Source organism: Galleria mellonella, unplaced genomic scaffold (genome assembly GCF_026898425.1).
Source record: "Galleria mellonella isolate WM207_F2 unplaced genomic scaffold, CSIRO_AGI_GalMel_v1 utg37, whole genome shotgun sequence".
Lineage (NCBI taxonomy): Eukaryota > Metazoa > Arthropoda > Insecta > Lepidoptera > Pyralidae > Galleria > Galleria mellonella.
In genome coordinates, this window is record NW_026442087.1 from 1,352,056 (window position 1) to 1,377,628 (window position 25,573).

Here is a 25,573-nt window from a genome sequence, read left to right on the forward strand (position 1 = left end):
GAGAATAAATATTAATAATTATATTGAAATCATAATATTTCTTTAACACTTTATTTTTTTTAAAAGTTTGTATGGCACAGCATACAATACCAAATTAAGGGTTAACAGCAATAAGACGCCCTTTTGAATAGTAACAAAAAGTTATGAACTTCTGTCAAGTTATGCGATGTTTTATTATTAAGATATTGTTTTCTTTTTTTAATATCAAACTTATTTACTAAACAAATTTCATATACATTATTTATACAACAAGGGTGACAATCAAGCATACGACCCGCCTAATGGTGATCAGCCACCGCAGTTCGTGAATGCTTACATTATCAGCCAAGTGTTGCAACATGCATTTCTTATAATAATAACAAATAATTGTACATATTTTTTAAACGTGATATTTGCTGTTATTAACTTTTTAAGTTATCGATATATTATCGCTTTCACAAGTGTTTACTATATACAGGTTTTTTTATGGATGATAATGGAACTCTGCTTGCGCTGTTGGTATACGGTATACGCTGGTGTGGTATAAGTGAGTGATGACAGAAGAGGATGAAAGCAGGTCAGTTAGCCCATCGTAATAAATTCTACAAGAATTAATTACGATGGTTACTAGTGGTAACAACATGGAGGTCGATCTGATAGGGTATATTTGCTGCAAATAGGGAAATGACATACTACAAGGTAATATCCAATTTATTAAAATTCATAAGGCAGACATCTGTATGTGAAAAAGTACTTTTCGCGAGGGAATATGAGTTGATGCTCTACTAATATGACTCGTCTAGCTGTTATGTTAGTATGCGAGTTCAAATTTTTTTGGAAATTTCTATCCTAATACATTATACAGCATGAGTATAGTTTACGTAGGTATGCTAACAACGATATCACCCTGTATAAATAATAAAGTTTCGGGCGCTCACAAACATATAATCATGGTAAATATATCTCGATGATAAAATGTATAAAGTTGTAAACATATGTGATGTATGATTAAGACAGTATTTATAAATGTATTTAATTCTTATATTATTTTAGATTCTTAATTAGTTAATTTTAAACATTATTTTAAACTCATCCTAAAATGGTGTGCAGACTATTAATACAAATCTAATATAGATAAATAATTAAGACAACATAAAGTATATCTTGCACACAATTTTAGTATAATTACACTGTAACAGATTTTTAAATAGTTTATGTTTAATTTAAAATAATTAAAATTTAAAATATTAAAATAAACCAAAAACTTGACAAGAAATGGGCCACCATGTGATTCTTATCTGAAGAGTCAAGTGAAAACAATTATTTTTTTTGCAACAAAAACATGCATTTTCAAACAATACAATAAATAAAACAATTCATGTTGGTGGTATTTTATATTCTAGAATACAATATGATAATACAACTTCAACAATACTATACAAGATTCTGTATTACATTAATAATTTAATAACAATCTGGCATATTCATAGTCTCAGAAAAAAATAAACAGAAAAAAAATAAACTTATCTTGGTTGTGGAATGTATTAGATTCAAACTGCTTTAGTTATAAATTGCACACAAAAAACAGACTTACGTCCATAACATTAGTGGTTAGTTTCTGTTGGTAGGCGTATATACAGATGCCAGTTGTGGTAAATATCGACAAAAACATGCATTAAACTATTTTTAGCGTACCAAGTCGTCTGGGTTGAACATGCCCTGAAACAAAAGGATTTTCTCCAATATTGTCTCTCTTTATAGAACCAAGGGTCAAAGGACCACTCTTATTTATTTACTAGCCATTCGCCCCAGATTCGCATGGGTAAATAGAAAGATAAATTCGTTTTTAATGTTAGCTCTAATAGGCAATTTTTTTATACTTTGAGATACATTATTGTAATTTTGGTAGGGATCTCTTTTTTTTTGTATTAAAATTTATTTCTCCATTACTCACTGATAATGTAGCTCTGTATAGAGGAAAGAATTTTTAAAAGATTGAGTAGTTTTCAAGGTAATTCATTAATAACAAACATACCAAAAACTAAACCTTTGCTCTTTATAATATTAATATAGATTGAATTTTAAAACATCTAGACAGGGTAAAAGGTAACCATATGACAATAATATCTACAAGTCCATGGTATACAGGAATAACAAAAAAATATAATTGAAAATTAGTGGCAAAACCTCTCCGAGGGGAAGCCTATGTTATACAAGGCTAGTACGATGATGATGACATTGATATAGGAGTGGAATTTTAGTGTAAAGAGGCATAACACCTTTGTTCTTGTACAATGCAAGTGAAGTATCATAGATGTCACAGTGTATTTTGTTGTATCAGTATATACAAAGCCTCTGTTGGAAAATGCAAATACATTTTCTATCAAAGCTATAAATTTGTTTACTATATATATGTTCCAAGAAAATATATAAATAAAAGAAAGTACTGTAAAGGTACTGTATTGAATAAGATTTAGAGAAAAAGTACATGTAATAATATTTGTAATTTTTGAAAAATTTTTAAAACCCGATAGAAAGTGGTAATTGTGGCCTATAGACATGAGCAGTACCATGGACATAACAGAATATACTGTTTTGCTCATGATTCTTCATTCCATTCTTGAGGACTAAGGTGTTATTCCTCTGTACTTCCTTCAAACCTAATTATTATATGTTCAATCTGTAAAATACTTTTAATTTTTTTTATAGATCTTCTGCACCATTTTATAATGTGAAAAATATGGATTAGACAATGGATGATTTTCTGAATACGAGGCTATATATATAGTAAAACAAGAAGGAGTATAAAGAAAAATATATAAGTACCTTGGCACGACGTAGAATGGAGTCCTTGCTGGCATCGTATGGGTGGTCCTTGGATGGTATCTCGAGCACAGCGGGCACGGGCGCCGTGTGCGCATCGATGACATGTCTGATCAGCTCTGCCACATTCTGGTTGATGAGGATGATGTCGATGTCATCACGCTTCACGAACCTCTTAAAACAATCCTCCAATTCACTAACTGCTGTGTCTGTAAACAAATAAACCATAATTTATTAATGAGAATTATTTAGTATCCTCTCCTAGTCTACTCAGGTTTATGAAATTAAAAATTTATGAAAGTTATTGTCTGAGTCTTTGCCATTCCATCCTTTCTATTTATGAACATCAAATATAGAATAAGTACAGCTAAACGTACCTAACAACTTACGTTTTTTGCTAACAATAACATAATATGTCATGTAACTTAGTGTTGCTGATACGTACTTTTGTCAACCACCATGAAATTGGGATGTCTGTTTTTGTTGATTTCACCTATGCCACCCAGTAAAAATCCAACGCATGTATCCTGTAATTTTAAAAATAGTTCATTGTAAATAAAATAGTAAAAATTATCATAAAATTTTAGGAAGCCATAAGAATATACTTTGATAGACATTGAAGGATTTATAAGTTTAATTGACAATAGATACCTCATCACCGATGACACTGATCAATTTTCCTTTAACAGCTGCGTGTAGGGCCATTTTTATGTGGTTTTAATTTATTTTTATGAATTTTTAGTAATTCAAGAACTGTCACAAGGGCTCGTCACCTGACTTGTATAGATTTTCATTTATTTTGTTGGTAATATTGAATGTCCTGTCAAAACTACTTGCTGTACATAGATTAAAAATAGAAACTATTAAGGTGACTGTATATGATCAAAGCGATCCAGCGTTTTTGTACGAAATATCTATAAATATATAAAATGAATCGTGCTGCTGGATCTGCTTATGGATATGGTGGCTTTAGTTGTTAGTTGTTAAGCAATTAATAATAGTTGTAAGCTATATATATTTCTCAGTACTTATTGTTATACATATATCAATATATTTTTTTTTTTTTTTTTTTTACAACACAGGCGGCAAACGAGCATGTGGCTCACCTGATAGTAAGTGACTACCGCCGCCCATGATCACCCACAACACCAGCGGCATTGCAGGTGTGCTGCCGGCCTGTTGCTGTGTTTGCCTATAAAAAATTGTTACACTTAGTTCTAAGCTCCATAATTGTATATATATTTACATTATTTTGTGGAAATAATTGTTAGTAAACCTAAATAAATAAATAAATAAAGCACATCTTTAAATACCCTGCATTAGAATAGCGCCTGTCAAATAAATTTCTAATAGAAATAGATTAAGAATATTGTATAGGAACAAATTAGAAATTACCTATTTGACGTATAGATCAATGTCACTATCGTGTCAAAAACTGTCAATAAAAAATTGCGTTTAGTAGTTTGTTGTATTTTTGTTGTTTAGTGTTCTTTTCTAAAGATATTTCAGAAATCATTTATTTTATGGTTTCGTACAATAAAAATAATTTTAATAGTAATTAAGTGTTATATGTAAGTTCACAATGTTAAATATCCAAAATTACGGCAGCAGTTCCGAGGAAGAAGATGAAAATGACACAGAATCTATTGCCAAACATAGCAATGAGGGTTTGTTGACTCACCTCAAACCAGTTGATCCAAGCCTGTCCGTTGCTAAAACCATGCAAATTTGTGCTGCGCCAGTAGTAATGCCCACCGTAAGTTCCTTTATCAGTTCTCTAAAAGTATCATATTTATTATAACCTTGTAGTGCCTACAATTATATTGCGATAAATATAACCACAACAATTTTACATTGCTGGCTCTTATTAATTTAAATTTAAAATTGGAATCTCCTACTAAATTCTATGTACAAATGTTATAACTTTATGTTCTGCATAGTAATAAAACTGATTATTATTTTCAGAACAATGACGACACAAGAGTACTCATAAGAAATAATCAGGAACTAATGCACAATCCAAAATATGAGGAATTATTTGCGCCTGAATATGGACCAGAGAATCCATTCCAAACACAACAAATGAAAGCAAACAGAAATATGCTCTCTGGTTATGTAGAAAAGGCTCATATTAGTGACTTTCAATTCGAGAATCAAAGAAGGACATTCACAAGTTATGGTTATGCTGTAGATCCATCTACAGATGTTGCTAGTAGTACTGCAGATAGTATAGTGAGTGAGTATCTTAAGTAATATTTAGAGGAAAAATGAATTTATTTGTTACTTAAGTACACTTATATCTAAAATGCTGAATCCGTTTCAATCCCTTTTGGTATAGAGTTATATGGGATCCTGTATATGAGAAAAGCTACTTTTTCTGCCAGTGTGTGAACATATCTTGGTTATGTGGACAGTTATAGGTTAAAATATATATGGCTATAAATAAACTATTGGATTAGTGGTCCTTTATTGTACTCATTAATGTCCCATTGATGTGCGTGAGTCTCCCATGAGAAGAGCAGATTTATTAATCGAGGGATTATATATGCACAAGCTTTGGTTCAACAATATATGTTTTTTGCTTTTATGATATTAATAATAATAACTCTTTATTGCGCACAGTAGAGATATATACAAGAAGTATTTATACAGAATGTGCATATACAAAAGGGGGCCTTATCGCTAAAAGCAATTGCTTACAGACAACCTGGATTATGAATTCCTTGCATCATCTTGTGTATTACTGTATTGTAATAAACAAAAATGTTTATATTTTTATTATTGTATGAAACAAATTTCACGATCTAAATCCAAAATGTGGGAAACATTAATAATTCCTCTCATCTTTTGAATTTTTGATCTATAGCAGTTATTTTTGCTAGTATAAGTCGGGCACTAACTACACATGGAGTAGAAATAACACTTAGAGAATGGATACATAACATGCTTAAACAACGAGCTATACAATTTACTGTAAATACTACCACACGAGGAATCGTCGGTAGGGGCTGTCCACAAGGCGGTGTACTGTCACCACTATTGTGGAATATAGTCGTAAATGATCTCATAATAGAGCTTAACGATAACAGCCTCTACACGGTAGGTTATGCGGATGATATAGCTGTACTTTTAACAGGAAGCTTCGAAGGTACTCTGTGTGATCGCATGAGAGTAGCTTTTGAAATAATTGAGAGATGGTGCGCACAGCATGAACTCTCGGTTAATCCTACAAAAACAGAATTAATCATGTTCACAAATAGAAGAGTTACATGTCCTTACAGACTGCCAAAACTCTTCAATACGGAACTGAAACTTAAGGAAGAAGTCAAGTACCTTGGCATAATACTAGACAGTAAATTGCTTTGGAATAAACATCTTGACTACAAACTTAACAAAAGCACAATTGCATTCTACCAGTGCAAAAAGATGCTAGGAAACAAATGGGATCTTTCGCCAAAAATAACTCTATGGCTGTACAGAGCTGTAATCAGGCCAATGTTGGTCTATGGTGCACTGGTTTGGTGGCCGAGGACAAAACTATCGACCACCGCCGCCAAACTAAAAAGCTTTCAGAGACTGTTTTGCTCTTCTGTCAGCGGCTGCATGAAAACAGCTCCTACAACAGCAATAGAGTTGGCCCTCAACATAACACCCCTAGACCTGCACATACAGCAGGAAGCGGCGTTAGCCGCTATCCGACTAATGCATCTGGATCTATGGGTATCATCATGGTAATCACTACAGTCCCCACACTTCTATTCTGAACCAGGCAATCGAATATGAACCTTTGATTGCGGCTCCGTGTGACAGGACTCATAATCATTATATATTTAACAAAAAATACCAAATACAAATTCAAGAAGAGGAAAAGGACCAATCCGGTGTACATGAATTACGCATATACACCGATGGCTCCAAAACCGAGAACGGTTCAGGAGCCGGAGTCTTTTCCTTAGACCTGAATATAAACGTGCACATACCGCTTGGCGTACACAGCTCAATATTCCAATGCGAATGTGTTGCAATAACCGAGGCTGCTGCAGCTGTACATAAGCTAGGAATAAATGGTTTTAGCATTAGATTCTTATCTGACAGCGCAGCAGTACTAAAAGCATTACGAAACAACAAGACAAACAACAAATTGATAATTGAATGCCACCATTCACTGGATAGGATATCTTCCAATAACCGAGTTATCCTCCAATGGATAAGAGGGCACAGTGGATCTTTTGGTAACGATGCCGCAGACGAACTGGCTAGAAGAGGCTCAGGAACGAGGGTGGTAGGCCCGTATCCACTTCTTCCTCTTCCGTTCTCGCAATTTCGAATGTTGATTCGTCAAAGATCCGCTGACATACAAAACCAAAGATGGATACAGGCTACTGATTGCAGACAATCAAAATTGGCCGTACCTACGTTGAATCAACGACTATCAAAACGTTTATTACATCTAGATAGAAAAAACCTCAAAATAATGATAGGGACAATAACGGGTCATTGTCCATTAAACAAACATTTATACACAATAGGAGTCACAGACAGCCCTCTATGTCGAGGCTGTTTCGACGCTGAAGAAACGGCTGCTCACATAATCCTGGAATGTGAGGCTGTGGCCCATCAACGTTTAGAAATCCTCGGAACGGTGAGGTCGCTCCGTGAAGCCTGTGAAGAACCCAGGAAGCTTCTGCGCTTCTGGGCGGAGCTAGGTTGGCTGTACTAGCCACGACTCACACGCACAACGGCCCAAATGGGAGGCTAAGTGCGGAAAACAGAGTCTTTCTTACATTACATTACATTAGCAGTTATTTTTTGTTTTATTGTTATTCAACATATTCATTATGAAAATCATGAAAACATAAATGTTAGTAAAGTTAAATTGTTTTACATTTTATGAAGTTAGCTTTGTGACTGTTTTAAATTTACTATAACACACTTTGTATACTGTGATTGTAAATATTTGTATATACATTTTTGTATGTATTATATGTGTCCATGTATTTAAGTAACACTCTACATGAATTAGTTCAATAAGTTGACAATACTTGCATGAAATAGATGATAACTTAACAGTGTATGAGTGATATGATTAAGTTAATGTTTTTTCACTTATTAAAATAAATTCCAAATTCCACTTAGCGCTAAAATCTTAGCTCATCACAAAGGTTATTTGAGGACCAGTAGAGTAATAGGAGTAAATGTATATTTTTTTGTGTTCCAGAATCAGCTATGGTAGCAGCACCTGAAGAATCAGAGGGCAAAACAGTTTTCGAGACAATAAAAAAAAGGCCTTTGGATAAGAAAAAAAGGAATAAAAATGACAACCCTGAAGATATAGAAGGCTTTTTAGGCCCATGGGGTGGATATATTGGTGAAAAGAGGTATGAACAAAAGTCTATATTGAAATTTGTTTGTACTCTCAACTGTCATGTAAAGACAAATATATCAGTATATAAAATATTTTTTAAATATATATATATATATATATATATATATATATATATATATATGAAATACACAGCATGTAAATTGAACTCACACCTGACCGTTTTCTTTATTCTCAGGGTAATGAAACCAGAAGGAGATGAAGCTAAAGAACTGGAAGAGATATTAGCTAAGAGACAGAAGAAAGGAAAAGTTGACGATGACAAGCCTTTGGAAGAAAAAACAGTATTCCATTGTGAGTTTTATTTTCTTGCTTTAAAATTATTATATACAGTTCATAGTTAAGGCTTTTATTTGTCCTGCAATCTATTTTTGGTTATTCCATATATATTATTTAGGAAGTTTTTTGTATTGGGTGTTTTCTAAATTTTTTTATGCAATATTAAATTGCCAAACAAGTTGACAGCCCACCTGATGGATAGGGGTAACTGTCACCTATAGATATGAATAGTACCATGGACATAACAGAGCACATTCATGCTACCCTCAGGTATTGTTATTTGTGAAGTCTAAAATGCTGTATCTATACATTTTTATTACACTGCCATATTTATTTATTGTTCAATCTTTCATTAGCACACATTATAATTTTAAATGTAATATCTACTAGTTTTATATATGTGTAATTAGATAGAGAAAGCTTTACTAGTTTCGCGATCAATTCGTGATGCTTAGTAATGAACGGCTGTGATCTCACTATGAGCCTAGCATAATGGCAGTGCTGTTTATTTGCCAAAAGACAGGTAGAACAGAGGTACATATACAGAATATTCTTATATTCTTATGAGTGCTCTATGTATCTCTAGATTTTGTTTTGGTTTCATTGGTTAATGGGTAGCTTCTCAATTTTAGCCATTATTTCTGTTTGAGGATCAGGAAACTAAAAAAAAAAAAACTAAATAAATTCCAGTGGACAAGAGTACAGACTACCAGGGCCGCTCGTGGATAGAGGCGCCGCGTAGTGAAACACAACTGCGCAGTGACACACCACCTGACAAATGCTTCTTACCCAAGGTGAGATGATGTATCTCTTTTAATCAGTAATACTAAAAAGCCTATTTTAATCTCTGTATGCCTATAGGACAGGCTCAACTTAGTGTAGGAACACTAAGTTGAGCCTGTCCTATAGGATCAATGATAAATTCTGTGCTTATACAATATACTTTGTTAAATAAATATATCTTTTATCTTTATCTATCTTATCTTTTATATTCATCGTCATATCAGACGTTAAATGGCTACTGCTAAACATTGTTAGTCAGTCTTTCTGTATGTTTGTTCTGGCATCACACAAAAAGTAGGTACACAAAATTGGATGCAATTTTTACATTCATATTTCTGAATATTTAACTTAAAATCAGGTATATTTTTTATCTTGATACGCTATCTAGTATTTGTCAACTTCATTGGTATTCTCACTTCTGAAATTCAAACGTACAAAGAAGGGAGCAAAAAGTAAATATATACAATATTAATTTCGACTCCATTGTAATCATACTGTATACTATTCTTGCAGGCTCACATCCACACATGGAAGGGACACACAAAAGGTATCGCGGCCGTGCGATGGTTCCCCGGGACGGCGCATCTTATGCTTTCGGCCGGCATGGACTGCAGGGTGAAGGTGATTGTTTAATATCTGTCCATAATTATATATAGTCTTTTTAGTTAATATGACTTGTTGTTATTGTCGTAAAACTATAAGCTAAATCCTTTTCTAATATGGATAAAACCATATTACGCCGACCCCAAATAATAATTGGGATAAGGGTAGGAAGATGATGATGATGATGAGTTAATATGACTTGAATAGCCTTTTTTTATCGAAACGGAAGAAACTTTATTTTTCTTTATTAACTTTTTTGGGACTGGAAATTTCGAAATGAGCGGAATTTTAACTCGATATCATATCCTCAATATCAATGTTATATACACTGATATCAACATCAGAACATTGCGATCATCATCATTTCAGCCGTTAATTGTACACTGACCAACCAGAGGGAGACTGTACAAAAGTCGTTTGCTTGGGCACCTCTGTCCCATTCGTGTTTCTACCGTGAAGCAGTTGTGTTTGCATGGTTGTGTTTCGGTTCAAAGGAAGGGATATACAGAGGAATAACACCTGAGTCCTCAGAAATGGCAACGCATGGAGAGTATCATGGGTGAAATAATTATGTTATGTCCCTGTTATGTCCATGGTACTGCTTATGTCTATAGGCGGCGGTTACCACTTTCCATCAGGTGGACCGTCAGCCTGTTTGCCATTCTAAGTCGTATAAAAAAAAACACTGAACATGGGTTTCCCCATAAGGGAAGTCTTGCCAGTGGTTTTACAATTACGATGCATTTTTAAAAATATATTTGGTTGAAATGTTGTTTTGTAGATCTGGGAAGTGTACGGCTCGCGAGCTTGCGTCCGCACGTACTTCGGGCACCGGCAGGCCGTTAGAGATGTCAACTTCAACAATAGCGGCACGCAGTTCCTCTCCGCTGGTACATAGCACATTTATATTCTATCTCTTTTTTGTAACTTTTGGATGGAGAGGAGAAATTATAAACAATTTGATAGGAGGCATGTTGACAATTCTATTATTTTTAAATATGGAGATGTGACACATGTAATAGTGTAAATATATCTTTCTACTCATTATTACATATACATATACACACATACATATACATTAAAATATATAAACACTGCTCACATATGTACGTAAAATACAAAGTTATAAAATTGTCTGTAAAGGTCTCTAAAGGTTGTCTGTAAGAGATTGCCCTAGCGATAAGACCGCCTTTTATACCTTTATATGTATATTTTAATCTGTACTTCATGCTACTGTAGTTCAGTTGAATTGTTTATATGTCAATGTTTATTTTTAAACGGTTTTATTTAGCTCGACCTGTACGGTATTTATTTATTTGGGTCAAAATTAGAAATTGGAATTTAAGCACCTTCCCGTTGTCAGATTGACCTGAAATTTGGTACACACATTTAATTTAGATGACAATACAATATAATAAAATCAATAATATTATAAATCTAAGATGGCCGCCGATACAAAATGGCGGATTACATATTTTTCCTTAACCCCCGCAATATGGGTATCAAATGAAAGGGCTACACTAGTAAAATACGATGATTATGTCAAAATTTAAAATTCAAGATGGACGCCGTTCCAATATGGCGGACTAGGTACATATTTTTCCACAACCACCACAATATGGGTATCAAATAATAGGACTACACTGCAGAATACTGTAATTATGTCAAAATTTCAAATTCAAGATGGACGCTGTTACAAAATGGCGTATTAGGTGGGGGCATGATTAGTCGTATCGAGAACAGTTGCGTCTAAGATTGTGTGACGTTAGAGGGGCAGATAAAAAAAAATAGGTAATTAGATACCTCGTTAGTAAGCGGTAGTTATACCACCCAAGTTAAGGTAATAGGTTAAAACGTGCCGAGGACTGTATGGCATTAGGGTGGATAAAAATGTAATGTCGTAAGCGCTTCCCCCTCAAGATTGGGCGCATCTTGTTGTATATTAAGCCTTGCCCCTTTACTGGACTGCGGGGGGGGGGGGGTCGACCGTCAAAATGCCCCTTAATCGTGGGAACAACATGGTAACAATAAACAAAAAATACCAACAAATATAAATAAGACTGGAGGCTTACCATCAGTACTTGAAATATTTGTAGGTGCAAAAGTAATGTTGCGGTCCAACATTGACGTTACAAAAGGATTGGTAAATGACGCTATAGGCCACATTACAGAAATTTTTTGGCCTCAGTTCCGTCGAACCTAAATGTACGAAACAGATATATCATTAGTTTTAATTGACTTTGGCACAGACGGCATGCACGTTATTTACCCTAAAGCCATACAGTTTCCAGCAAAATTCAATTATGGTACGGCTGAAAAAAGGATGTTGCCCTTAGTTTTGTCATGGGCATTCACCGTCCATAAAATGCAGGGCAGCACCGTCGACTATGCAGTAGTATATTTGGGCTCAAAATGGTTTGAGGAAGGACAAGCATACGTGGCTCTAAGTCGAGTCAAGTCTCTGGAAGGGCTATGTATTGAGGAATTAGATTGTACTAAATTATCAGGTAAGAAACCATGTAATAATGATGCACTGAATGAATTAAATAGAATGAGGAATATTCGGTAAACAATTTCACTAAATACTAAAAACAAGAAAATAAAAATCGGTAAAAAAACTTTTAAGTTAAACGGTTTTATTTTATGTGCACTGAAAACTACAAAATAAATAAATAGTTACTTACCTATCAACCTACGTAGGTGATCTCGGTCATTAATATCTCTGATGGTAGTGGTTGTCATAACATGAACCGTGTCAGCGGCCGAAAGGCAGTTCTTGAGAGAACACTAACACCAGGGTTTGCTTGGTAGGTAAACTGAGCAGCCCACACTATAACAAGTAGGTATTTTGACCTTCTAGTTCAGAAATATTTTAGTACTAGGCAGAATAGCTTTTAGGCATATTAGACTAAAATAAAAACGTGGGGCCCCTCTGAAATCATACCTATAGCAGAGCATATCTTATACTTTGGTAGATCATGAGCTCGGCGTTCGCTGGTGAAGCCGTAACGGCTGGTTATTGATGGTCAAAACCTCCAGTTACGATTATAGTAAGTCGATTCAGCGGACCCTGGACTCCGGAGCTATGAGGTTTCGGATGCGACCGGGATAAACCGCTAGGATGATGATGATGACGATTATAATAAGTCGATGCAATCCACACTTAGTATAGTAGAAAGTAATACAGAAATAGTTAATGGGCCCCACGTTTTTATTTTAGTCTAATATGCCTAAAAGCTATTCTGCCTAGTACTAAAATATTTCTGAACTAGAAGGTCAAAATACCTACTTGTTATAGTGTGGGCTGCTCAGTTTACCTACCAAGCAAACCCTGGTGTTAGTGTTCTCTCAAGAACTGCCTTTCGGCCGCTGACACGGTTCATGTTATGACAACCACTACCATCAGAGATATTAATGACCGAGATCACCTACGTAGGTTGATAGGTAAGTAACTATTTATTTATTTTGTAGTTTTCAGTGCACATAAAATAAAACCGTTTAACTTAAAAGTTTTTTTACCGATTTTTATTATGTTTTTTGGTGCAATAAAGAGTTAAATAAATAAATAAATAAGATGACAACTTGCTCAAATTAAAATCCTTAATTAATCCTTAAAATGGAGATGACAATATGTGTCTGTGCAGCGTACGACCGCTACATCAAGGTGTGGGACACGGAGAGCGGCGCGTGCGTGGGTCGCTTCACGTCACGCAAGGTGCCGTACTGCGCCAAGTTCCACCCCGACACGGACAAGCAGCACCTGTTCGTCGCCGGCACCTCCGACAAGAAGATCATATGCGTAAGCTATACCCATGCCTTTCATTTTAACTGACGGACACTTTGTACAAATCGTTTGCTTGACCTCCTTTTTTATACAACTTAGAATGACAAACAAGCTGTCGGCCCACCTGATGGGAAGTGGTAACCGTCGCCTATAGACATGAGCACTACCATGGACGTAACAGAGTTTACTGTTTTGCCTATGATACCCCCCATGCGGAACCATTCCTGGGGATTCGGGTGTTATTCCTCTGTATCCTGTAAACTCACTCACCTCTATCCCATTTGTGTTTCTACCGTGAAACAGTTGTGTTTGTATGGCTGTGTTTCGGTTTGAAGGAATATGGCAGTGAGTTTACAAGGTACAGAAACATAACACCTGAGTCCTTAGGAATGGCAACGCATGGGGGTATAATGAGTGAAAAAGTATACTCTGTTTTGTCCATGGTACTGCTCATGTCTGTAGGCAACGGTTACCACTTTTCATCAGGTGAGCTGTCAACTTGTTTGCCATCCTAATTTGCATAAAAAATATGTATCCTCAGTTGCATAATAAAAATAAAATAACCAATTTCAATAGTTAAAAATTGTGTCCCAAAAAAAATTACTTTAATTGTGACAAAACCAATTATTATGGTTTAAATATTAAACTATTGATTGGATTTTGTTAAAAATTTTATGGGACTAATCTGTCTGTTTGACATATGTACTTTCAAATAAGAGAAGTATTTTCCAAGTTGATTTGTACATGATAGAGGTATGAGATAACAGACAAAAAAATACAATCAAAGTGACATAATACTTTAATTTTTACCGCGTCATAGGGTATATTGCTAGCAATGATTGTAAGATCCATTTCGCCCCTAAAAAATTCTTTAGGTGGTGTTAATATTAAATAGTCACATTGTGTTTCGAATTAGTTTCGAATACTATGCAGTAGTTATAAGTATATAGATAGAGCGTAGATAGTAAATAAGTAAAACATTACAGTGGGACACCCGGAGCGGTGAGATAGTGCAGGAGTACGACCGGCACCTGGGCGCCGTCAACACCATCACCTTCGTGGACGACAACAGGAGATTCGTCACCACCTCCGACGACAAGAGCCTCAGGGTCTGGGAGTGGTATGTTTTGTTACATATTCTAAACTTACACAATTAGATGACCCGGTAAACGTTGTTTTGTTTTTCTTATCGAATTAAAAACTATGCTATCCTCTTTCAAGGTAGAACAGACGATACACATTTTAAAAAAATCATTAAAATCGGTTAAAAGATTTTTTGGCATCAAAATCCAAAGTTTTATTGACAGCTTAATAAGTATATTATTGCTTGTGACGAATTCAACAAGAATTTACCATGATGGTTTCCAGGGGGAACTATGTAGAACTTATACACAATTTTTTTCTTTAATGGATGATAGTGGAATGGTAACCCAGTCTTCGCTATCGGTATACACAGACAGGGTATCAGTGAGTGATAATAGGTGAGAATGAAAAGGCAGACCAGTTAACCTATCGTGATAAATACACCTGGAGTTCAATACGATGGTTTCCAGGGGCGATAATGTGGATGTCAACCTGACAAGGTATATAGCTAGCAATGGGACTGGTAGTCTACATTACTAACCCCCCCCCCCCCCCTGCTTTACCCTATTAGGTTGTATTGCTAGCAATTAGACTTTTAGACCTGTGTTATTCACATTATTTTTTCCTCGTCTGTATTTTTACTTTAGGAATGTTTTATTAACTGAGACCTGAGAGTATGTTCCTTATGAATGTTGCCCGTCATCAATAAAACATGTTTAAACAGTCACGTTATGTTATGTGACGAATTGTAAAATTGATTGACATCATTTGTAATGTTGAAACGATGGATTATTGTGTAAAATAAATTGTAATTTATATTTTTATCAATTTTTACATGTACATCAAAGACACTTTACGGTTACGATGTCACGAAACGATAAGATTCTCGTATCTATCCCCTGTGCACGATTTACACATAACATTTATTGATATTTTAAAATATTTTATATACTTATACAAATGTAAATAAAAAGAAATAATAAAATTCTTGAAGTTTTCTAAACTTTTAAATTATAAACATCTCGTTGTCTTCTCTCTCTTTTCAATTGCGTTTATTTTTTTTTATGGGTTAAAATGGTATGGTAACCCCGCCTGTGCTAACGAGATACGCTGGCGGAGCACCAGTGAAGGGTGATAGATGAGAATGAAAACAGGCCAGTTAGCCCATCATGATGAATTCATCAGGAATTAACCATGATAGTTTCTAGGGGGAACCGCGAGGAGGTCCAGGTCGACCTGGTTGGGTATATTGCTAGCAATGGGATTCTCAGTCTCCATTACTAACAATCCCTTTCCCCCCAATTGCGTATATTAATTGTTTATATATTTATTATGTACAACAATACTGTAGCAAAAATAATTAGTTCGTTACTATATCGTCATAATATCACATAATTTGTAATATTAATACAATTTTACAGTTTTTAGGGGGTAAGGGATTGTTAGTAATGAGGCTCCATTGCTAGTCTGGCCATTGCCCATGTTAGGTCGGCCTCTAAATGGTCATCTTTGAAAACCATTTGTGGTAATTCTTGTTGCACCTGTCATCTATCACTGGTGCCCCGCCAGCGTATACCGATAACCATTCCATTATCATCCATAAAAAAGCCTACCTGATGTCGTCAGTCCTTGTGAATTATCATCAATTAAAAAAAAATATTCCTTTCCAGGGACATACCGGTGGATATGAAGTACATAGCGGACCCGTCGATGCACTCGCTTCCCGCCGTTACTGTCTCACCCAACGGCAAGTGGCTGGCGTGCCAGTCCATGGACAATAAAGTGATAGTGTTTAGTGCACTAAACAGATTCAAGATGAACAGGAAGAAGACGTTCACCGGCCACATGGTGGCTGGGTACGCGTGCTCGGTCGACTACTCGCCTGATATGAGGTGTGTATTTAAATTTATTAAATGTTATTAATTTAAAAGTTTTTTTTAGGGTTGACAACGCGTGTGACAGCCCTAGTGTTGCAGGCGTTCATAGGTTACAGTTAGGATAGTAATAAGTTTTACACAATCACAACAATTACATTATTCTCTTACGCCTTACTGTCCGACTTGACCCATTGAAACTGCGCAGAGATGTTGCGTCTCTGTGCATCTTCTACCGAATTTATCATGGGGAGTGTTCTGAGGAATTGTTCGGATTGATACCTGCTGCTGATTTTCACCACCGTACAACCCGCCACAAACTAAAGTTTCATCCCAATCATCTGGACGAGTGGCGGTCTTCCACCGTGCGTTTTTCAAGGCACTTTCTTCCACGCACAACCATTCTTTGGAATCAACTTCCAGCAGCAGTATTTCCGAACCGATACGACAACATAACCTTCAAGAAAAGAGTATATTCCTTTTTAAAAGGCCGGCAGCATACCTGCAATGCCGCTGGTGTTGTGGGTGATCATGGGCGGCGGTAGTCACTTACCATCAGGTGAGCCGCATGCTCGTTTGCCCCCTGTGTTGTAAAAAAAAAAAAAAAATTCTCTAATAATTAAGTCTGCAACCAGTCGACCTCCACGCGGTTTCCCCTGGATACCATCATGTTAAATTTTAGTTGGATTCGTAACGATGGGCTAACAGTTATGTCCATGGCACTGCTCATGTATATAGGCGACGGTTACCACTTTCCATCAGGTGGGCCGTCAGCTCGTTTGCCATTCTAAGTTTGCATAAAAAAATAGTTATTATACTATTTATTGGAAATTTTATCTGTCTATATTTAAATATTTATTATAACATAATTTATTACTTTAAAAAATCTTAAATATTTCATAAGACGGTCTTTTGTTTACATATAAACAAATATTAGACATGCTTTTGTAGTATGACGTTTAAACATGTGTTGGAAAATTGTTTATTGCAAGATTAACTTTTTTGTGCTAAGACGGTTATATCTAATATATAAAATTCTCGTGTCACGGTGTTTGTTACCAAACTCCTCCGAAACGGCACTACCGATTTTTATAAAATTTTGTGTGCATATCGAGTAGGTCTGAGAATCGGCCAACATCTATTTTTTCATACCCGTCAATGATAAAGGTAACCCACCCCTAAATTTTTATTTTTTTGACAATTTTTTTCCATTTTTATTTGATTATGATTTAGCATTGAAAAATATATACAAATTAAAAATTTCACGCTTTTACAATCAACACCTGTTTTTTAATCGCTATTTTTATGTTCCGCAATAGGGTTGAAAGATGGCAATCGAATATAATTGTAGTACGAGAAAATTTCATGTATAGTTCTCGAAATAATGTATATGGTAAAACAACGTTTGCCGAGTCAGCTAGTTATATATATATAATTTCCAATAACAACTTCAATTGAATGGTTTGATGATCATATAGCCCATACCTGTATTTACATAACATGATTCTGTACATTTAGCAGTGGATCCACTACGTGTGGTTTAATAACATTATTTGAAAACAAATATTTCTGTAGTATCGTCCGTTCGTTCCTCTAAGTCACGGTGGCGCCCTCTGGTGTTAAGAATTTCTAGGTACCCTTTTTTATGGGTGAAAATGGAATGGCAACCTCGCCTGCGCTAACGGGATACGCTGGCGGAGCACCAGTGAAGGGTGATAGCTGAGAATGAAAACAGGTCAGTTAATCCATCATGATGAATTCATCAGGAATTAACCATGATAGTTTTCAGGGGGAACCGCGAGGAGGTCGACCTGGTTGGGTATATAGCTAGCAATGGGATTCTCAGTCTACATTACTACAATCCCTTTCTCTGGGGCTCTGACGTGACCTACTGGTTTTACATGCCCCACTTATGCATACCCTCGGAAATATGAAACTAGTGACATATATACATATACAATATTTTAATCGAGGAAGCTCGACTAGTTTCATTTCAGCCGTTAACTATTCACTGTTGAACATAAAACTCCCACTTAGGGGGGGTTTGCTAGTAGTTGCCATGTTTGGCACGCGCGTTGGTAACCGCACTTAAACTTTTAGTGATGTTTTAAGAGGAACGCTGCTGCCTATCTCTTGACTATTAAATTCCCTTAGTCGCCTCTTACGACACACATTTTTAGATAATATAATATAAATTTACTAAAGGGAGACTTTGTACAAAAGTCATTTGCTTGGGTACCTCTGTCCCATTCGTGTTTCTGCCGTGTAGCAGTTGTGTTTGCATGACTGTTTCGATTTGAAGGGTGGGATATGGCGTGAATTTACTGGGTACAGAGGAATAACACCTTAGTCCTCGGGAATGGCAACGCATGGGGGGTATCATGGGCGAAACAGTATACTCTGTTATGTTCATGGTACTGATTATGTCTACAGGCGACGGCTACCACTTTCCATCAGGTGGGCCGTCAGTTCGTTTGCTATTCTAAATTGTATAAAAAATAAATTTAAACCGTTAAAAAAAAACTTAATTTGAGAACCACATTATTGAAGTACATCATCATACATCATTCCAGAATATATATTTTACTGTTGTTTTGATTTTTTTTTTAATCTATAGTCATTCATTATTTATAATAATATGTCTCAATTATTATCTAAGTCCCAATATTCAGTCATATTATCATATCTCTGTATTAATATAGAAAACAAACAAACAAAATAAACAGCACATAGACAAAGTTACAGAATTACAAGATTTGTTTTACTCATACTTCAATAGGTATTTGCAATCAGCAAGAGATACGAATGTTTTTTTTTAGTGTCATGATGATGTAAAATATTATAATTGAGTAATAATGAAGTAGGTAGGTACTTATAATGTATAAATTTTAATAAAAATACCAAATCATAATGACTCGACATATGCAAAGTAATGACACGTTAACAATAACTCTATGTTTTATTTATCAAAAACTTGGACGTGATATGTTCTTTTACTGATTGGTTTCACGCCCGCGTGAATGGGGGGGAGTGGGCGTTTGATGGGTGAAAATGGTATGGTAGCTCCGCCTGCGCTAACGGGATACGCTGGCGGAGTACCAGTGAAGGGTGATAGATGAGAATGAAAACAGGCCAGTTAGCCTATCATGATGAATTCATCAGGAATTAACCATGACAGTTTCCAGAGAGAACCGCGAGGAGTTCGATCTGGTTTGGTATATTGCTAGCAATAGGATTCTCATTCTCCATTACTAATAATCCCTTTCCCCCCTATTAAATTTAGGTTTCGTTCGACCTCGACATTACGGTAAATATTTCGTGGTAGGCCCTGAGGGCCTACATGAAGTATCCAATGTGCTAAGTTGGGGGATAACCTACTTGAGTGCCAAATTTCATTGAAATCCGTTTAGTAGTTTTTTCGTGAAAGAGTAACAAACATCTCTTCTTCCATCCATCGTTACAAATTTTCGCATTTATCATATTAAGAGGGTGTTTAATTGAACAATACAAATGTCAAAGTCAAGGTAACTTATACCAGAAGGAGATTTTGTACAAAAGTCGTTTGCTTGGGCACTTCTATCCCATGTTTCTACTGTGAAGCAGTTGTGTTTGCATGGCTGTGTTTTGGTTTGAAGGGTGGGCTGTAGCAGTGAGTTTACAGGGTACAGAGGAATAACACCTAAGTCCTCAGAAATGGCAACGCATGGGGGGTATCATGGACGAAACAGTATACTCTGTTATGTCCATGGTACTGCTCATGTCTATAAGTGACGGTTACTACTTTTCATTAGGTGGGCCGTCTGTTTGATTGTCAATCCAAGTTACACGCTTCTATTTATGCAGTTTCAAACCTCTGTTTTTACTCATAAGGATGTTTATCTAACGATAATATATACGATATAATAAAATACCAAAATCAATAAGAGAACTACCAGTAAGTCACTTTAAATTACGGTTAAAAAAATGGTTACTGGAATGCAATTTTTATTCAATAAATGATGATTACATGCATACATTTAATTTTTAAAAATTAAATGTATGTATGTAAATGTATAATTCAGTTGTATTGTATGCCATTTGTTATGTTTTTGACTCGTTATGTATTTGTTTTTGTTTAGTTTGTATTTAATTCTGCTACCATTAGTATGTGTGCGACTGCCAATTTTTATAGATTGACTCCTACTAAGCTATTAATATACGTAAGCCACTAAAATGTAATTAGCATGTGCTGAAATAAAAATAAAAATTAAAAATTTAAATTTATTATTTCCACATTTAGAGCAAATAAATATATATTTTTTTTATTTTTTATTTAATTTGTTATATTTCTCTTTTAGAGGTAGTTTTAGACACGGGCCAAAGCCAAGTGTTTTTGAAATGTTAGTTCAATGATGGGAACTTACGGACCAGGCGACATGTATTTAAAACTGCTGCTTTTTGGAGGAGTATATATGTGGAGGGTTTTATACATAATGTATGGAGACTTGTGTGTAAGGTTTTCGGGATAACACCCGTTGTAGATAAAACTGTTGGTATTGTTTTTACTGTACGAACTCGCCATTGGGATTTTATTTCTATAGACCAGTGATTCTCAACCACTGTGCCGCGGCACTTTTGTGTGCCGCCAAATTTTGCAAATATTTAAAATTTTCGTCATAAACTATTTATGCAGTGTGTTGTAGTAAGTAAATATATTTTAACTTTTTCTTTGTGTGCCGCCAAATTTTGAAATCGTTAAATATGTGCCGCAACAAAAAAAAGGTTGAGAATCACTGCTATAGAGAGATCTGTGTATTATTATTAACGAATTTTCGCAATGGAAAAAACTAAATTACCTAATTGCATATATACTTACTTGATTAGGTAAGCGATTAAGGGTGTTGCGTGCTGTCCGATTGATCAGTAGTTTCAATAGACACGCATGTAAGCGAGTACATTGAACATTTATTATGATTTTTCAACATTGTATATGATACACGCAAAAATATGAACTGTGTATATATTTTTTTTATTATCAAATTAATGCTAAAATAATTCAAAATTCAAAATTCAAAAATCATTTATTCATGTAGGACATTTTAGCCGCTTATGAACGTCAAATTTTTACATTATAATTTTATATTTACCCTACCGTCCAGTTCGGTATATAGATCCAATTGAGAAGAACTGGCAAGAAACTCAATTGAATTACTTTTTTTTTTAAAGCCAGTTTATTTACAATGTATATTTATATAGGTGTCTATGTCTAACATTAAATGAAAATTCAGTGCATGAACAACTATTGCCATGCACACTCGTCATTCAAGTAATCGTTTAGTGAGTAATAGGCTTTGCTCTTTAAAACAGCAATCATTTTCTCTTTAATTAATCAGTAATCAATCGATTTCAAAAAATCTCAGTTCGTTTCTTTTTTTTTTATGATTGTTACTTTATAATTCTGTCAGTTGTACACCGATTTGGGAACTTCTTTTTTTTTATCTAAAAGGATATAGTTACAGTTTGGTCCCATTGAAACTTTATCAGAATCGGTTTAAAAAAAATCTGAACAGAATCTACAATGCATAATACTAATCATCAAAATCATCAGGTCGCGGTAGGTTGGTTCGAACCGGTTTCATTTGACTATATCGATAGCGTTACACGTGTTTATCGCAGTTTTAACAACTGTACCACTGTCATCACGTCCTCGGACATTTTGTTTGGTGTAATACTATAGTACATTATCGTAATCCGATTTAAGGTTTCAGGTTTCAGCTTTCGTTCTCTTGAAATTTGATCTTCGACTTTGAAGTGGGTCATTATTCGATTGTATTTTTATTCGGCTTGAAAAAATTGGGGTGGGGGGAAGGATTGTTAGTAATGGAGATACAAATTCCTCATTGCTCAGGTCGATCTCCAGGCGGTTCCCCCTAGAAATCCATTGTGATTAATTTAGTCCAATTTATTGCGATAGGTCAACTAACCTGACTTTATTCTCACTTATCGTCCTTCACTGGTGCCCGCCAGTGTATATTGATAGCGCAGGCGGGGTTACCATTCCATTATCATTCATTAAAAAAAAATCGGCTTGAAAAAGGATGATTTTTTATGCAATTTAAAGTAGCAAACAAGTTGACGGCCAACCTGATAGAAAGTGGTAATTGTCGCCTATAGACATGACCAGCACCATCCACCATCCATAGTGTTTACTCTGTAATGGGAATCACTTAATACAATATATATATATATATATATATATATATATATATATATATATATATATATATATATATATATATATACATAATTTCTTACCATGTGAGATCGGTAAAGATTTTGTTACGATCGAGGTCACTGAACTTTAAATACATACCATATTTTCCAATGATAAACAAATTAATTTTCTTATATGAAAAATTTTCCTTTATGGTTTCATATTTAATTTTATTAAAAATAATGTGAATTGTTTAATCGTCGACTACTTATTGTGTGTATATATATATATATATATATATATATATATATATATATATATATATATATATATATATATATATATAATATTACGATACGATATCTTATTATTCGTAGTACACATATTATGTTATCAAAAGTCGACATTACAGTCTCGTGTATAATCTATTACAGAAATCTTATTCATAACATACGTATAATCTACTATAGTATATAGGATATATAAGTTATTGCGAACTCAAGGTGCTTACTTAACAATGTCTTACAATATGCATCAGCACAAATAGGTCTAAATACCTAGAACAGTCGTTCTAGTGCATTTATTAATAGTATAGACTATAATTTCACATGATTAAATTAATAAATATATAGGCATAGAATATTCCATAAGTAGCAATTAAAATTTCATATGAAATCTAAAATAATATCACACCTGCTATTTCCCGTCATAAACAGATTGTTATAAGTTGCACATAGCAAATTATTGTTAATAGTGCTGCGTTAGGGTTTAATCATAATTCATCGACGGTGCTCGATTAATAGTGAAATGTAAACACAAGCTAATAAGCGTTTATGACAATCAACTTTAGGTTGTAAAAAGCGACAGAATAGAGAATTTAGAACCTCAGATTCCAAAAAATTATATTACGGACTTCATTTTCTACAGCAAATAGTAGCAACTGTGATTTTAGTTCAAGCCAGTAAAAATCACAGTGTTAAATTTCACAGATTAATTCATTGTATTAATGAAAAATAATATCACTAAATGATCATGAAATAAATGTACCAATCATGTAATGCCTAATACATAATTTATTTTGTATCAATACAATTACGTTCGCCAAGGTGACAGGTTGAGGTCTCCGTACTACGCGGTTCATCTGTGTTTCCTGTCTGTTGCGCAAGCGCAACCGTGGACTGTTTCTGCATTGTTACATATTAATTATTTATCATAATTAAAACCATGCTTCGGCCAGGCGGTTTTTATAGGGTTTTATTTCGTGATTTGCGCTGTTTATGCTGTAATTCCCAAGTCCTTTCTTATGATAATCTGTGTATCGTAGGGAATGGTGATGGATTTATTTCTCTTTCACTACACCGCATCTACAAATTACAGTGATAAGACATTATGGTTAATTCTTGTCGAATTCATCATGGTGGGCCAACTGACCAGCATTCATTCTCACCTATCATCTTCCTCTGGTGCCCCGTCGGTGTATACCGATAGCGCGGGCGGGGTTACCATTCCATTTCCTACCCAAAAAAAAACATACCTATCTAATAGATGTATCATCAATAAATTTCAAAAATATTGTCTGTCTTGTCTATTTGTTACGGCATCATACAAAAATTACTACACTAAATTTAATGCGGTTTTTACAACTGTGTTATTGAATATCTAACTTAATATCTAGTGTTGGGGGGAAAGGGATTGTTAGTAATGGAGACTGAGAATCCCATTGCTTGCAATATACTCAACCAGGTCGACCTCCTAGCGGTTCCCCCTGGAAACTATCATGGTTAATTCCTGGTGAATTCATCATGATGGGCTAACTGGCCTGTTTTCATTCTCATCTATCACCCTTCACTGGTGCCCCGCCAACGTATCTCGTTAGCGCAGGCGGGGTTACCATACCATTTTCACCCATAAAAAAAAATCTAGTGTTTTATCTTGATACGGCATCTAGTAGCGGTCTTATTTAATTGGTTTTGTTACTTCTGCAATTCACGCTTGCGAAGTAGTTTTAGCTAGTTGTATAATCATCACTACATAGTATAAAACAAAGTCGATTCCCGTCTGTATCTCCTTATGTATGCTTAGATCTTTAAAACTACGAAACGGATTTTGATGCGGGTTTTTTTTAATAGATAGAGTGATCCAAGAGGAAGGTTTATATGTATAACACATGCGTAATATAGTAGAGGAACACTGATAATTTTGGAGGTTTCTAATCTAATGTCGTAATGTAATGGAGGACCGGCGATGAAGTTTAGTATCAGCATTGCACACGTGTGAAGCCGAGGCGGGTCGCTAGTAAATAAATAACAAGTTTTTTGTTCCCCAAAAAAGTGATTTCGATACACACAAGCGCACACCTATAAAAGATGAGACGTTTTATAGATTTACAATGCAAATATTTGAATTTAGAACACGCAATCGCGTGTTTACATGATTTTGCCTCGTAATAAGCAGTTTTTTGCTCCGCAAAGGAAAACGGCAGCTTCTATCGTAACAGAAATAATGTGGGACCAACACTTTGTTTCGGTTTCAAGGGTGGTATGTGGTAGTGAAATAACATGGACTAAGGTATTATTTTGCCTTATCTTAGTAGTCAGGAATGACAACACATCGTATTTTTTTTTTGATGGGTGAAAATGATATGGTATCCCCGCCTGCGCTAACGAGATACGCTGGCGGAGCACCAGTGAAGGGTGATAGATGAGAATGAAAACAGGTCAGTTAGCCCATCATGATGAATTCATCGGGAATTAACCATGATAGTTTCCAGGGGGAACCGCGAGGAGGTC

The 25,573-nt window shown here is 35.1% G+C and overlaps 2 protein-coding genes across 2 annotated transcripts in view; one reads left to right on the forward strand and one right to left on the reverse strand.

Annotated features, from left to right (window-relative positions):
- Nucleotides 1-1,360: 1,360 nt before the first annotated feature.
- LOC113515366 (V-type proton ATPase subunit F) lies at nt 1,361-3,601 on the reverse strand. The gene is made up of 4 exons (XM_026899538.3): nt 3,454-3,601; nt 3,248-3,329; nt 2,806-3,011; nt 1,361-1,698 (listed from the first exon to the last, which is right to left on the reverse strand). Exons 1-4 carry the CDS (start codon nt 3,505-3,507, stop codon nt 1,666-1,668), a joined length of 375 nt encoding a protein of 124 aa, XP_026755339.1. The 5' UTR covers nt 3,508-3,601; the 3' UTR covers nt 1,361-1,665.
- Nucleotides 3,602-4,232: 631 nt separating this feature from the next.
- LOC113515354 (pre-mRNA-processing factor 17) overlaps nt 4,233-25,573 on the forward strand; it is a 43,970-nt gene continuing 22,629 nt past the window's right edge. The window contains exons 1-10 of the mRNA XM_026899524.3: nt 4,233-4,558; nt 4,768-5,038; nt 8,021-8,180; nt 8,364-8,479; nt 9,155-9,258; nt 9,761-9,868; nt 10,632-10,740; nt 13,495-13,649; nt 14,621-14,754; nt 16,388-16,609. Coding sequence (XP_026755325.1) covers nt 4,385-4,558; nt 4,768-5,038; nt 8,021-8,180; nt 8,364-8,479; nt 9,155-9,258; nt 9,761-9,868; nt 10,632-10,740; nt 13,495-13,649; nt 14,621-14,754; nt 16,388-16,609 — 1,553 coding nt within the window. The 5' untranslated portion in view covers nt 4,233-4,384. The remainder of the gene's footprint in view (nt 4,559-4,767; nt 5,039-8,020; nt 8,181-8,363; nt 8,480-9,154; nt 9,259-9,760; nt 9,869-10,631; nt 10,741-13,494; nt 13,650-14,620; nt 14,755-16,387; nt 16,610-25,573) is intronic.